Source organism: Meles meles, chromosome 3 (assembly GCF_922984935.1).
Source record: "Meles meles chromosome 3, mMelMel3.1 paternal haplotype, whole genome shotgun sequence".
NCBI lineage: Eukaryota > Metazoa > Chordata > Mammalia > Carnivora > Mustelidae > Meles > Meles meles.
This window is the reverse complement of record NC_060068.1, coordinates 32,895,700-32,911,347: the sequence shown is the minus strand read 5'-3', so window position 1 is coordinate 32,911,347 and position 15,648 is coordinate 32,895,700. Positions and strand designations below refer to the sequence as shown.

At 41.1% G+C, this 15,648-nt stretch overlaps 1 protein-coding gene across 2 annotated transcripts; it reads left to right on the top strand.

Annotated features, from left to right (window-relative positions):
- The first annotated feature begins 5,671 nt into the window (after window positions 1-5,671).
- LOC123939074 (T-cell-specific guanine nucleotide triphosphate-binding protein 2-like) lies at window positions 5,672-14,785 on the top strand. Of its 2 annotated transcripts, XM_046000949.1 has the most exons (3): window positions 5,672-5,881; window positions 11,858-11,912; window positions 13,200-14,785. In XM_046000949.1, exon 3 carries the CDS (start codon window positions 13,220-13,222, stop codon window positions 14,534-14,536), a length of 1,317 nt encoding a protein of 438 aa, XP_045856905.1. In that variant the 5' UTR covers window positions 5,672-5,881; window positions 11,858-11,912; window positions 13,200-13,219; the 3' UTR covers window positions 14,537-14,785. The 2 variants fall into 2 exon arrangements, with proteins under 2 accessions (XP_045856905.1, XP_045856906.1); XM_046000950.1 differs by lacking the exon at window positions 11,858-11,912.
- The last annotated feature ends 863 nt before the right edge of the window (window positions 14,786-15,648 follow it).

Genomic DNA, 15,648 nt, shown 5'->3' with positions numbered 1-15,648 from the left:
TGAAAGTTCTCCCCAGAGAGTGGACGGCACAGAGGTGTAGAGGAAGACACTACTGGCCCACAATCCCCTGAGCATTCCTTGCTCATCCACGGCTCAGAAGGGGTCTCCTGTAGGGCAGAAGGTTGTCAGTAAGGGAGACAGTGGATGATTGTTTGTATTGCTTCATGTATAACAGATGTTTAAAATATTCAAAGGAAAGGAGTTATTGACCCTCTTATAAGGGACATTGAACTTAAATATTCTGTTCCTTAGGTTTTGATACGCATCCCAAGTGCTGAATTTACACTCTCAAAGTCCACGCTGCTTGCCATCTTACCACTACACACAATCTGTTCTTATAAAGAGCATGAACACGGAATAAGTCCTTTTTCATCTCATCAACCTGATGTGGCCAGCTTTGGGACTTACACAACCTTACTCTCCCCCCAGAGCCATGACCTTTTCAAGATCCCCGGGTCTTGGGGCTCCTGGATAGTTCAGTCAGCTAAGTGTCTGCCTCTAGCTCAGGTCATGATCTTAGGATTCTGGGATTGAGCCTCCCATTGGGCTCCCTGCTCAGTGGGAAACCTGCTTCCCCCTCTCCTTTTGCCCTTCTCTCCATCCACTCATGTTCCCTCTTACTCTCTCTCACTCTCAAATAAATAAACAAAATATTTAAAACATTTGTTAAGGATAAAGTAAAACTTACACTATTACAGATGACGTGATACATGATACATTAAAAAAAAAATAAGAAAGAAACCCTAAATACTCCACCAAAAGCCTACTAGAACTCATCAGTGAATTAGGTAAGGTCACAAGATACAGAATCAGTATACAGAAATCCACTGCATTTATATAAAGTAATAATGAAGCAGCATGATCTCCTGATATGAGGACGTGGAGATGCAACATGGGGGGTTAGGGGGATAGGAGAAGAATAAATGAAACAAGATGGGATTGGGAGGGAGACAAACCATAAGTGACTCTTAATCTCACAAAACAAACTGGGGGTTCCTGGGGGGAGGTGGGGTTGGGAGAGGGTGAGGTGGTTATGGACATTGGGGAGGGTATGTGCTATGGTGAGTGCTGTGAAGTGTGTAAACCTGGTGATTCACAGACCTCTACCCCTGGGGATAAAAATACATTATATGTTTATAAAAAAAAAAAAGAAAGGATGAATACCCAACTTTTGTAGCAACATGGATGGGACTGGAAGTGATTATGCTGAGTGAAATAAGTCAAGTAGAGAGAGTCAAGTATCTCATGGTTTCACTTATTTGTGGAGCATAACAAATGACATGGAGGACATTGGGAGATGGAGAGGAGAAGGAAGTTGAGGGAAATTTGAAGGGGAGGTGAACCATAAGAGAATATGGACTCTGAAAATCAACCTGAGGGTTTTGAAGGGGCGGGGGCTGGGAGGTTGGGGGAACCAGGTGGTGGGTAATAGGGAGGGCACGTATTGCATGAAGCACTGGGTGTTGTGCAAAAACAATGAATACTGTTACGCTGAGAAAATAAATAAATAAAAATTTAAAAAAATAAGCAGCAGAGAGAAATTATGAAAACAATCCCATTTAAAATTGCACCAAAAGTAATGAAATATCTGGACATAAATAACTGAAGAGGTGAAAGACCTACACCCCGAAAACTATAAAACAGTGATGAGAGAAACTGAAGACGACACAAATGCATGGAAGGACACCCCATGCTCATGGATTTGAAGAACAAATACGGTTAAAATGTCCATGTAATGCATAATAGTGTAGAGATTTAATGCAGTTCGTCCAAATACCAACAGCAATTTTCACAGAACTAGAGCAAACAATCTTAAAATTCGTGTGGAACCACACAAGACCCAAAACAGCCAAAGTAGTCTTGGAAAAGAAAAACAACGCTGGAAACATCCCAATTCCAGACTTCAGGTTTTATTACAAAGCTGTAGAAATCAAAACAGTATGGTGTTAGTACACGAATTGACACGAGATCAATGGGACAGAATTTTCATCTAGAAATAAAGCTGTACATATATGGTCAATTAATGTACAACAAAATAGGGAAGAACACACAAAGGAAAGAGACAATTTTTTCAACAAATGAGTTTTTGGGAAAACTGGACAGCTACATGCAAAAGAATGAAACTGAACTACTTTTTATACCATACTGCAAAATAAACTCAAAATGGATTAAATACCTAAATGTGAGACACGAGACCATAATACTCCTAAAAAATATAATTGCACTGCTGGGTATTTACCCCAAAGACACAGTTGTAGTGAAAAGAAGGGCCATCTGTACCCCAATGTTCTTAGCAGCAATGGCCACAGTCACCAAACTGTGGAAAGAATGAAAATGCCCTTCAACAGACAAATGGATAAGGAAGATGTGGTCCATGTACCATGGAGTATTATGTTTCCATCAGAAAGGATGAATACCCAACTTTTGTATCAACATGGACGGGACTGGAAGAGATTATGCTAGTGAAATAAGCCAAGCAAAGAAAGTCAACTATCATTTGATTTCACTTACTCGTGGAGCATAAGGAATAACACGGGGACATTGGGAGATGGAGAAGAGAAGTGAGTTGGGGGAAATCAGAGGGGGAAACGAACCCTGAGATACTGCGAACTCTGAGAAACAAACTGAGGGTTTTGGAGGGGAGAGGGTCGGAGGTTGGGTGAGCCTGGTGGTGGATATTATGGAGGGCAGGTACTGCATGGAGCACTGGGTGTGGTGCTCAAAACAATGAATTCTGGAACACTGAAAAGAAATTTAAAAAATAAATAAAAATTTAAAAAATATATGCAATAATCACTTGGACATCTCTCTCAGGAACATATTTATGGATATGTCTCTCCAGGCAGGATAAACAGAAACAATAATAAGCCATTATGACCATGACAAAACAAAGGCTTTTTTAAAGTGAAGGAAACAATAAACAAAACAAAAGGCAGCCTAGCAAATGAAGAAGATATTTGCAAATGATACATCTGATAAGGTGTTAATACAGATAATGTATAAAGAACTTCTACAACTCAACACGGAAAAAGATATCCAATTTAAAAATAGGCAGAGGACCTGAGTAGATATAACAAAACCAAAAACATATACCAATAGTTATGAAAAGATGTTCAACATCAATAATCATCAAGGGAACACAAATCATAACAACAATGAGACATCATCTCAACATCTCAACCGGTCAGAATGGCTAGTATTAAAAAGATAAAAAGTAACAAGTATTGGTGAGGATGTGGGAAAAAGGAAATATCATGTATTGTTGCAGGAATATAAATCGGTGCAACCACTGTGGAAAGCTGAATGCAATTTCCTCAAAAAATTAAAAATAAAAGTATCACCTAACCCAGTAATTTCATTCCTGGGAATTTACCTAAAGCAAACAATAGCACTAACTCAAAAAGGTATCTGCATCTCTATGTTTATTGCAGCATTAGTTACAATAGTCAAGATATGGAAGCAATGCAAGTGTGCACTGATAGACCAATAGAAATAGACCATGTACTATATACAATGGAATATTACTCGGCCATAAAGAATGACATGGATGGGCTTACAAGGTCTTATACTAATTGAAATAATTCAGAAAAATAAAGACAAATATGATATAATTTTACTTATATGTGGCATCTAAACAGACAACAAAAAAACACTACGAAATACAGCGAACAAATTAGTAGCTGCCTCAGGGGAGGCAAGGTTAGGGGAGGAGGGAAAGGCAAAATAAATGAAGGAGATTAAGAGGTACAAACTTCCATCTGTAAAGAATATAAATCACAGAGATGAGTGGTACAACATAGGGAATATAAATAATATTGTAACAATGTTCTGTGGTGACAGAGGGTGACATATTTACCAAGGAGAGCTTTGAGTAATGTCTACAGCTATTATATTCATATTATGTGCACTTAAAGCTAATAGAACATTTTATGTTAATTGTGCTTCAATTAAAAAAAAAAAAGGGGAAGAAACTCCACATTGGAAGAGGGACTTGCTATTTGCAGGGCATCACCAGACTTTACTGGGTTAACGGCAAGTCCCATTTCTTTTTCCCCTTTTTTAAAACGACAGTTTTATTGAGCCATAGTTCACCTAGGTCTTATTTCTTAACCTACTTGTCAGTAAAACAGATGTTTACTTGAAAACATATTAATAAAAATATTTTTATTCTTTTGTTATTTTATTTTACATAATTTATTTTTTTCTTTTGTTTTTAAATTCCGGTTAGTTAACGTACACTCTTCCATTAATTTCAGGTGTACACTATTTTAAAAGGAGGAGGGTTGAGTGTACATGTCCACAACTATTACCAAATATCAAATGAAAAATCCAAGGTGCGGGACGTTATGTAAGGAAGGCTGCCATTTTTATAAATAGTAGAAAATGGATTGTGCATATTTGCTCATACATTCATAAAATGGACCTATAAGGATGACATGGTCTCTCTAGCACAGACACTTGACAAAGGCCCATTGTCCCTCAGTGGAGGGACATATTATTGCATACATTTTATACCCTTCGAATTGTAAACTATATAGAAGATTTATATTTTAAAAATATGAAAAGAAAAATTAAAGCCAGGATATGGCTCCCCAGGACACAGGGTTACTCCCTATTCAGTTTCCACGCCAATTGGTTATACTGTCTTTTAATTCCTGCACTAACCATGCAAAGACTCCCTAGGTTTCAGGACTCAGTCCTTCAGAAGACTACTCTCACTTCAGACACCAGCTGCACTGGGGGGCGGGGGAGGTCCCTAGGCCACCTGGATCTCCAACTGTCTACAAATTAGAGAGGTCCTGTAACCCCCTCAGGCTTGCTAATTGATCAGAATGATTCACATGAGTCAGACAAGTGTTACACTTACAAGTCCGATTTTATTTAAAAGGATACACATAGGGTGGGTTCTGGTGGGGAGTACAACCCTTCCATGCCTCTGTCCATGGAGCTAGAGTATGCAACCTTCCAGAACATCAATGCAAACATAACTAAGAAGCCCACTGAGCCTTGGTGTCTAGGGTTTTGGTTGATGTTTCATCACAAAGACAGGATTGCTTAAATCACTGGCTACTTAATTGAGCTCAGTGTCTACCCTCTTCTCCAGTCACTGACCTGAAGCAATTGAGGATCCTGCCTGGAATCACTTCATTAGCAAAACAAAGTCAGCTTCCAACAGTCAGGAAATACCCAGGGATTCTGAAGCTCTTGCCAGGAACCAGTGACTAGGACTAGGTACCCTCTTTGCTAGTCTTCACTTCCCATAGAGTATGAGCAGTCTGAGGTTAACAGGTGAGGCATGACTGTCATTTTCCCAAGACTGTGTTCTCTGAATGTGCATTCAGATTCTGCCTGGCCTGGAGTCTGGGGCTCAGTTAGGTGTCCTTTGGGGTCACTGAAAAGCCTGCTGCCTGGGATCCTCTGTCCTCTTCTGACTCATGAAGCTAAAAACACACCATATCAATGGTCCTGATGCCTTTCAGTTTCCCTTCCTGGTGATGGCTGTGTTTCTCGGAAAAGGAGCCCTCAGAGCTTCAATTTCACTTTCTATTCCGGGAAATGCAGGGCTCTGCAATGTGATGGCTGCTGCTTTTTACTATTGGTCAGATTCTTCTGAGGGTGGAGCAGAGACCAGAGATTATTTAAGTCCTGAGTGCTCCTCACAGGCAGTATAGACATTCCAGACGACAATCAGCTCTTTCTCTCTGCAGTGACCACACCAGCACACAGGACATGTTCCAGTGCAAGGCCAGTCTGAGCTGAGCAGTGCTCCTGCTCTGGGCTGCAGGGGGCACGTCCACCAGGCTCAGCATCTCCTGAGCTGCCCGGGGACACGTTCAGAGCTCAACGCTGACACCAGAAGTCTCTTTCCCTCCAGGAGCTGGTAAGCAAGAAATCACAGATTTGTATGTCTCAGCTTGGGAGAGCCTGGATGCTTGACCTCAGTTTCTGTGGACTTGAAAGGCTGAGGAGCAGGATGTCTGGTGGATGGCTGTGAGCCATTTAGAGCATTTAACTATTTGGGACATTTTCAGAGGGAGGTTGGAGGACAAACTTTATTCCTGTGAACTGCAGAAGGATCATGTGAATGTCTGGGGTGTCAGTGGATGGGGCTTTTCCCCAAGAGCTTCCTGATCAGACACCCCCTACTCCCCATCTCATGCCTAACTGCCTTTCTGTGGGGGAGACAATGCATGTATTATCTGTTAATGACACAATTCAAATAAATATTTTTTTAAAGATTTTATTTATTTATTTTTTGACAGAGATCACAAGTAGGTAGAGAGGCAGGCAGAGAGAGAGAAAGGAGGAAGCAGACTCCCCACTAAACAGAGAACCCGATACAGGGCTCCATCCCAGGACCCTAGGATCATGACCTGATCTGAAGGCAGAGGCTTTAACCCACTGAGCCACCCAGGTGCCCCTCAAATAAATACATTTTAAAGGATGATTAACTTTATTATATGATTCATAAATTGGGCACCGTCTTGTCTAGCAAACAGAAAGGGGCTCCACTGAGCTGTAGGAAGGGAAATGTTTTTAAAGGAAGAGGGGAAGAGAAAAAGAAAGAAATCATTGACAGTTCCTTTCCCACTGTGAGGGCATCTGCTTTGCAGCAGGGCAAACTTCACCTGAACTGGAAAACACACGTACAGTAAGAAGAACACATTGATGACTCAGGCTAGGTGACAGCTGCATAAAGACCAGCTCTGGGTGTTCAAATGTCTCTCAAAAGAGGTGATGTGAGTCCTCTGAGGGCAAAAATAATTTTTCCAGGATAATGGGTCTGACAAGTCAGAAATTGCTGGCAAGCTGTTCCCACGACTTTATAGAAGTCTTCCCTCCACCATGTAGTCATAGTTTGAATCATCTTAAATGCACGGTGATGGGTGAAGGAATGAAAAAAGCAAATAAACAAACAAAAAACACCGTGGAGTTTGCTAGTGAGCCAAGGAAAACCAAGCAGCTGCCTTGGGTTTCCCAAAGCCTTAACTGTTCGTTCAACTTAAAGCCATGGTTTATGTATTTCATTTTCTCTGATTCAGAAGCAGAGGGTTGCCATGTTACCCTGGCATCAGAATGGCAGAAATCTCACAATGAGGGGACATTTTTACAGAGGCGGATGTTACCCACATGCGCCGCATTCTTTATAGATACTTTTGCCGACTGTCTTTGCATGAGAGTCAGCTGGGACATTTTCCTGGTACTCTGTTTCAGTCCTTTCAGTGTGAGCCTCAGTTTTGTTTTTTTTTTTTTTCAAAAATTTTTTCTTACTTATTTATTTGACAGACAGAGAGAGATCCCAAGTAGACAAAGAGGCAGGTAGAGAGAGAGAGGGAAACAGGCTCTCCATGGAGCTGAAAGCCTGATGTGGGACTCGATCCCAGGACCCTGAGATCATGACCTGAACCGACGGTAGAGGCTTTAACCCACTGAGCCACCCAGGCGCCCCGAGCCTCAGTTTTGATGACAACAATTTCAGAAGATAAGAGAGTAATTATGCAGGATAACATTATACTAAGACATATCAAATTTCCAGGAATTTCACCTAATTTCTAGAATGCTTATATACCTACACAAATAGAACATAAAACATAGGATCTTTGTTTTCTAGGAAGATCACTTAAATGGTCTTTCACAACCTACTACCAAAAGCAGATTAAATCCTGGAAGAACAAAGAAAACTTTGTCTTTTTGACAGGCAAGAAACCAAATTCTAATTTTGCACGAGCTTACTTTTTTAAAAAAAAAATTATTTATTTAAATTTCTTTTCAATGTTCCAGAGTTCATTGTTTACGCACCAGGCCCAGTGCTCTATGCAATACATGCCCTCCTTAACACCCACCACCTGGCTCACCCATCCCCCGCCCCCTCCTCTCCAAAACCCTCAGTGTGTTTCTGAGTCCACAGTCTCATGGTTCATCTCCCCCTCAAATTTCTTTTGTATTAAAATTCTTTCATCCCAATGTGAATCAGTCCTGACCATGCATAAAATTCCTTTCCAAAGATTCCTTTTTCACAATCTTTTTACAACTTTCTTCTGCCTCAAAAAAAGTGCATCACCAATCCACATACATTTTTTTTTTACTTTTCTTTTATTAAGAGATATTTCCTTTTTTATTTTTACTAGCTCTAGCCACATTAGTTAATTAGAGTTCTTCGCCCTTACTTAGATACTTTAATTTCTAGTGAAAATGAAATAGTAAGCATGAGTTAACTGTGTTACACCAGCATTCTTTAGATTGGCAAATTTAGAAATACATTTTGTAATTTCTACAAATGTGTGTGTTTTTTTTTAATAGTACACCTTTCAGTAAAGGACTCCAAAAAAGTTTACCAACAGACCTATATTTATGTTTAATAAAAAAACAAAATTAGGGAAACCCGATTTTAGTAATTAATGTTTCATTATTTTATGTTATTTGGAAATGATCTAAATATTTAATGAATTTAACTTAAATCATTACTTAGTCTAACTCAGCAGAACTATAAGATTTCAGTTTAGCAGAAAGATTTTGGAAACTATTTAAAAGCTTACCTAATAATTTATTTGTTTTAAGCTCTACGCCTAACATGGGGCTTGAACTTACAACCCCAAGATCAAGAGTCACATGGCATAAGGCCGGAACCATAGAGGGGCCCCTACAGGTTCACCTAAAATTTTTAAAAATGTTATTTATACATTTATTCAATATGCTTGTTCTTTTTTTTTCTTTTTAAGATTTTACTTATTGGGGCGCCTGGGTGGCTCAGTGGGTTAAAGCCTCTGCCTTCAGCTCAGGTCATGGTCCCAGGGTCCTGGGATCGAGCCCCGCATGGGGCTCTCTGCTTGGCAGGGAGCCTGCTTCCTCCTCTCTCTCTGCCTGCCTCTCTGCCTAGTTGTGATTTCTCTCTGTCAAAGAAATAAAAATTAAAAAAAAAAAAAAAGATTTTACTTATTTATTTGAAGGACAGAGATCACAAGTAGGCAGAGAGGCAGGCAGAGAGAGAGGAGGAAGCAGGCTCCCCGCTGAGAAGAGAGCCCGATGTGGGGCTCCATCCCAGGACCCTGGGATCATGACCAGAGCCAAAGGCAGAGGCTTTAGCCCACTGAGCCACCCAGGCAGATGCCCGTATGCTTGTTCTTAATTATTATGCTTAGATCACCCATAAAAGGAGTAATCACACATCATGAGACATCACAATTATTCTCCCATTTATTGTTTTTAATTTTAATGCCTGTATAGTTAACATACAGTGTTACATTAGCTTGAAGCGCACAATTGAGTGATTCGACAGTTCTGTACATGACTCAGTGCTCATCATAGTAAGTGTACCCTTTAACACCCATCACCTGTTTCATCCATCCCCACTCACTTCCCCTCTGGTAACCAACAGTTTGTTCTCTATAGTTAACAGTCTATTTCTTGGTTTGTCTCTCTCAGTCACTTTTTTTCCTTTTGCTCATTAGCTTTTTTCCTTACATTCCACATATGAGTGAAATCATATGGTATTGGTCTACGTCTGACTGACTTATTTCACTTAACATGATACTCTCAAACTCCATCCATGTCATTACGAATGGTGAGATTTCATTCCTTCTATGACTAAATAATATGTAGCACATCTTCTTTATCCACTCATCTATCAGTGGACACTTGGGCAGCTTCCTTAATCTGACTATTGTAAATAATGCTGCAGTGAACAGAGGGGTGCTTGCATCCCTTTGAATTAGGGTTTCTCTATGTTGGGGGTAAATAGTACCAAATAGTACCTGTAGTCCAATCACTGGATGGTAGGGTGGTTCCATTTTTATCTTTTTGAGGGCCCTCCGTACTCTTATCCACAGTGGCTACACCAGTCATTCCCACCACCTATGTACCGCATTCCTTTATCTGCACACCCTCAGCAACACTTCTTGTTTCTTGGTTGTTCATTTTAGCCATTATGACATGCGTGTGGTATCTCATTTTAATTTTGACTGGCATTTCCCTGATGATGAGTGATGACGTTTATCTTCTCATATGTGTGTTGTCCATCTGGATGTCTTGTCTGACAAAATGTCTGCTCACGTCTTTTGCCATTTTTAAATTGGGTTATTTGTTTTTTGGGTGTTGAGTTGTATCAGTTCCTCATATATTTTATATACTAATTCTTTTTTTAAAGGGATTTTATAAAAGGATTTTTTTTTAAATTTTTTAGAGAGAAAGAGGGAGAGCATGTGTGGAAGCAGGGGGAGGGACAGAGGGAGGAAAGATTCTCAAGTTGACTCTGTGCTTTGATGGAATCCAATGCAGGACTTGATCTCATGACCCTGAGAAATAGGGAGCGGTTCACACTGTTGTCTGGCCTTGCTCTGTGGCTACCAACCTGAACGTTATCAAGTCAAGTTGTTAGGACACAAAACGGGCTTGTAGATGCTTATAGCTTGTAGAATCATAGTTCTTAGGTATACAATAATGTGCTGGAGGATAGAGCACTTAACTCTGGATTTTAAAGATCCCATATATTTATTTATTTATGTACTCATTTTACTTATTTATTATTTTTCTTTAAACCAAGGCTTAATCTCATGTACACATGAACAGAAAATAAGAGTACTGAGGTAATGGAACTATGCACACCATCAGTACCCAAATAGCCAGGGACTGGGACAAGGATTGAACCAACACATCTCCAAGAAGGGGAACTGCAGCCTGATCCACACACACGGAGAACTGTCACTGCAACCAGCAGTTCCCAACTTGGAATCTGAGTTCAGATCCAGGGGCTAGGTTTACAAGTTACGAGGAACTGTTCAATAGAGTGCCCTCTATACATCAAAACCAATGTCCATCATGGACTAAACCAGCAGGTTCCACTAATAAAGTCTGCAGACAGGAAGTGGGCAAGAGACTAAGCCAGGAAAGACCAGTAAATACAGACTGTGGCCTGGAACTGGGGCAGGGATTCCAGGGTGGACTTGTGTCTGAGCCAAGGGCCAAGGGCTCGTGCTCTGTCACTGCCTTCCGCGTCTGTGACAGAGTGATCCATTAACCTGGACTTGAGAGGCAATTCAGTCAGGAATTGTACTGCAAAAAAGAGCTCAAACCAAGACGGACTTACTGGTGGCCCTTGGAAATATTGAGAAAGACTCTGAACTCAAAAGGATTCATGGGGTGCCACCCCTGTGTTTCTTTTTCTCCCCAGATAGAGTCAAAAGTTTGCTTTGGAGACCTAATTGGATTTATTTATTTATTTATTTAAGATTTTTATTTATTTATTTGACAGAGGGAGATCACAAGTAGGCAGAGAGAGAGAGAAAGGAGGGAGCAGGCTCCCTGCCAAGCAGAGAACCTGATGGGGGACTCAGTCCACAGACCCTGAGCTCATGACCTCAGCCTAAAACAGAGGCTTAACCCACTGAGCCACCCAGGCGCCCAACCTAATTGGATTTCTTAAAAGACTTATGAATCAGCCAGTATCCCACCTAGCAAATAGAAAGGAGCTCTATCAAACTACAGAAAGGGAAAAGTTTTTAAGCACAGAGAGAAAGCAGAAAAGAATCCATTGTTTTAGCCAAGTTTGCCCTCCTAAGGGAGAGATGGGGATCTGTCAGTATAGTTTTTAGTCGGGAAATAGCCTTGTTGACTCCTGAAAGATTACATCCCTGGAGGTTGAGACTGCTTTTAGGTATTAAGCCTTGGTTAACTGACTTGGGGCACTAGCTTAAGTGGCTCTGTTATGACCCTGTGCCTTTCTTCTTAACACATGGCTCTGTAGAACTATAAAGTCCGTGAGTCATGTTGTTGATAAGATGAGATAAGAAATGTGTGTCTAGATGTTCACCTAAGGTTTACTGGCATGGATTTCTCACATTTCCTCCCATTTCTACCGCAGCCACAGAGGACCCACTGCCAGCAATCGGAATACAAGCTCTCAGGGATACCATAAGGTACTCTGCCCCTGCTCTCCCTGCATTGCTGTCGCAGCAGAAAATAATAAATAACAGGACATCACATACAACATCAGCTGAGGGCATGGCTTTTGTGAGCCTGAAATTTGCTCAGCACATAGGATCTTGCTGTCCACAACTGTTTGCTTTTCCTACCCCATCGTTTGATTTCCTTTTGCTTTATTTGTTCTATTCCTCAGGACTTGTCTCAGTCAGAGATTTCCTCACTCCCCTGTGTATTTGCTCCTACATCCCCTGAGAATGCGCAGGCATGAGACCACACCTGATAGGGCTGAAGTCTCATCTCGTTGGCTCCTCCCTGAGGCCCTAATTGTGTACGCTTCTTTCACACTCAGTGTTTGCAATTCTGCTTTTTGTCCTGCCTGCTGCCCAAAGGGGTGATAGTGTTTGCTCTCCACACAGCAAGGGGTTGACCCTGCACATGCCACTTGGTCAAGATTCCTACTCTTCTGCATCTGAATGTTCCTGCTGAGCATTCACAAGTGCTTTCTTAAGTTGCTTAATAGCTACCCCTTGCAAGCTAGATTCCCAGTTTTTTCTTCTAAGAGAATGTTTCCATGCCCTAGTCATATGTGTGTCAGTTCAGACCTTGTACACTTGCTCTAAATAATTTCTTCCAAAATTTGCTTTTGCCATCCTCCATCTTGCATTTGCATCCTCCATTGGCTTCAGCCAATGGCTGCCAGGAAGCCCCTGGAAGATGTGTCTGATCCTTCAGTTTTAGCCCAAGCTCACCTCTCCAGCCTGTGTGCTGGCACAACATCAGTGGTGACTTGAAGTGACTTGCTTCCTGATCTAAAAACTCTGTTGTCTGTCAAGTTTGGCCAGCAAACCCCGAGGCAACAGATGAAAAGACTACTTCAGACACTTTAGTAGGAAAAAGGAGAGGGCCTGGGGACCAGACACTCTAATGCATTCCCAAGCCTGACTCTGACTCCAGAGTCAGTTTTTAGAAAACTAAAGCAAGATAAACAAAGAGTAATGTGGACAGGAAAGTTTGGATAAAAGAATCAGGCTTTGAAATTATTCTGTAGGAATGAAGAGTATCTTAAAGAAGAAGGACTTTCCAAGATAAGGGAAGAGACTGAGCAAGGCCAAATTTTACATCCAGGTCAGAAAGTCTACAGAATGTCTGGACAGAAAGGGAAGGGCTGCTGGAGACAATGTTGTGGCCAGGACTGATGTTATACTGTCCCTAAGAGCACAGCCCAAGCCACCCTTTGTTATACTAACTATTTTTCCTTCCCTCTTCTCTTCTCCCCATAGTGCCTTCCCCTGCTCTAGCCATGGGTCAGTCCACCTCTTCCCAACCCTCTCATGGTGGTGATTTGGCCTCCAGCTTCGAGAAGTTTTTTAAGGACTTCAAGATGGAAAGCAAAATCATCTCTCAGGAAGCCAGCAAGTCAATTCAATCAAGCCTGAAAGCGGGGGACCTTCAGAGTGCGGTTTCTGTCATCAATAAGGCATTGAGAGATATCGATAATGCCCCACTGAGCATCGCTGTGACTGGGGAGTCTGGGACAGGGAAGTCCAGCTTCATCAATGCCATACGGGGCTTGGGGGCTGAGGAGGAAGGGGCTGCCGCTACTGGGCCGGTAGAGACAACCATGGAGAGAACGAAATATGAACACCCAAAGTTTCCCAATGTGACATTATGGGACCTGCCTGGCATAGGGACCACTAAATTTCAGCCTCATGAGTATCTGGAGAAAATGAAATTTAGGGAGTATGACTTCTTTATCATCATCTCCGCTACCCGCTTCAAAAGCAATGATGCACAACTGTCTACAGCAATTGAAAAAATGAAGAAGAATTTCTACTTTGTTCGAACTAAAATAGACAGTGATTTAAGTAACGTAAAAAGGAGTCAACCCAACAAATTTAATGAACAAGAAACCCTGAAACAGATCCGCGATGATTGTGAGAAGAAACTTAAAGAGGCCAATGTGAGGGATCCTCAGGTCTTCTTAATCTCGAGCTTTGAGTTGGCTGACTATGATTTCCCCAGGCTGGAGAGTACCCTTCTGAGGGACCTCCCAGAGCATAAGCGCCACATCTTTATGCAACACCTGCCGAATATTACTGAGGCCACCATTGACCAAAAGAGGGACTCCCTGAGACAGAAGGTCTGGCTGGAGGCCATAAAGGCTGGAGCATCGGCCTTTGTCCCTATGATGGGTTACATCAGTGATAAAGATATAGAGACTTTAAAGGACACTTTAACCCTCTACAGGGTTTACTTTGGGCTGGATGACTCATCCCTGAAAATCATAGCCAAGGACTTGAACGTATCGGTGGAGAAACTCAAGGAAAATCTTAAGTTTCCCCATTTGCTCTCAGTTGAGAAGGATGAGAAATCCTTAGGAGAAAAACTGTGGAGATATGTGGAAAAATTCTTCCCTGTTCTTGGAGGACCCATTGCCTCTGGTATTTGCTTTAACAAGATTTTCTACCTTCAAAATATTGTCCTTGAGACTGTGGCAAGTGATGCAAAAGTTCTTCTTAAAAAACAGATTTCTAAGGACTTTGAGGACTCTGGGCAAGCCTGTTTACCTCAGGATGTTGGGAACGAAAATGGGAAAAGTGAGACAGCCAGCTCCTGAACTATTCTCAGTGCTGCTATGGCACTGGTGCCTGGAAAGTCGACTTAGGGCTTCCTTTAAGCCTTCTGACCCACTGCTTCAAGGGTATCACAGACATTTCCATAATACACCCTTGAGTAAACCACTAAGGTAATGGCTATTCTTTGACAGTGAGAGCAATGAGCTCTAAAGAATCCTTCCTTTGTATGATTATTTTGGGAAAAGTGAAGGACAGTAATCTGGAATTTTCTGATTAGTGGAGAGAATAACTCTTTGATGGTTACTTCGTACACAGCACCGCTCTTTCTACTGACATACTATTAAAACTGGCTGTGCACAGAGTGGGTTCTGAAAATGAATTTTGAAATAAACGCATGCATAGTGCATTTTTGGTGTTCCTGACATTCTGTTATGAATCCGTAAATTCTCTTCTTTTTTTTTTTTTTTTTTGTCGTAAATTCTCTTCTTAAAATTTTTATTTAAATTCCAATTATGGAACATGCAATGTAATATTAGTTTCAAATGTACAGTATAGTGATTCAACACCTCCAAAGTAACACCCAGTGCTCAACACGAAAAGTACATTCCTTAATTCCCATCTCCTATTTAATCCATCCCCCCAGTCACCTCCCTTCTGGTAACCGTTAGTTTGTTCTCTATAGTTAAGTGTCTGTTTCTTGGTTTGCCTTTCTCTGTCTCTTTTTTCCCCTTTGCTTATTTGTTTTTTTTCTTAAATTCCACATGTGAGTGAATTTGTACGATATTTATCTTCTTTGAGCAACTTATTTCACTTAACATAACTCTCCCCTCATCTATGTCATTATAAATGGCAAGGTTTCATTGTTTTATGGCTGAGCAATATTTCATTTTATCTATATCTATGTCTTTATCTGTATCTATATATCATATCTTCTTAATGCATTGATCAGTCAATGGACACGTGGGTTGTTTCTATTATTTGACTATTGCAGATAAGCACTGAGATGCATGTATCCCTTTTAATTAGTATTTTTCTAATCTTTGTGCACATAACTAGTAGTGCTGTATCATTGGGTACTTCTATTTTTAACTTTCTGAGGAACCTCCATACTGTTTTCCAGAGTGGCTGTACCATTTGACATTTCTACCAATGG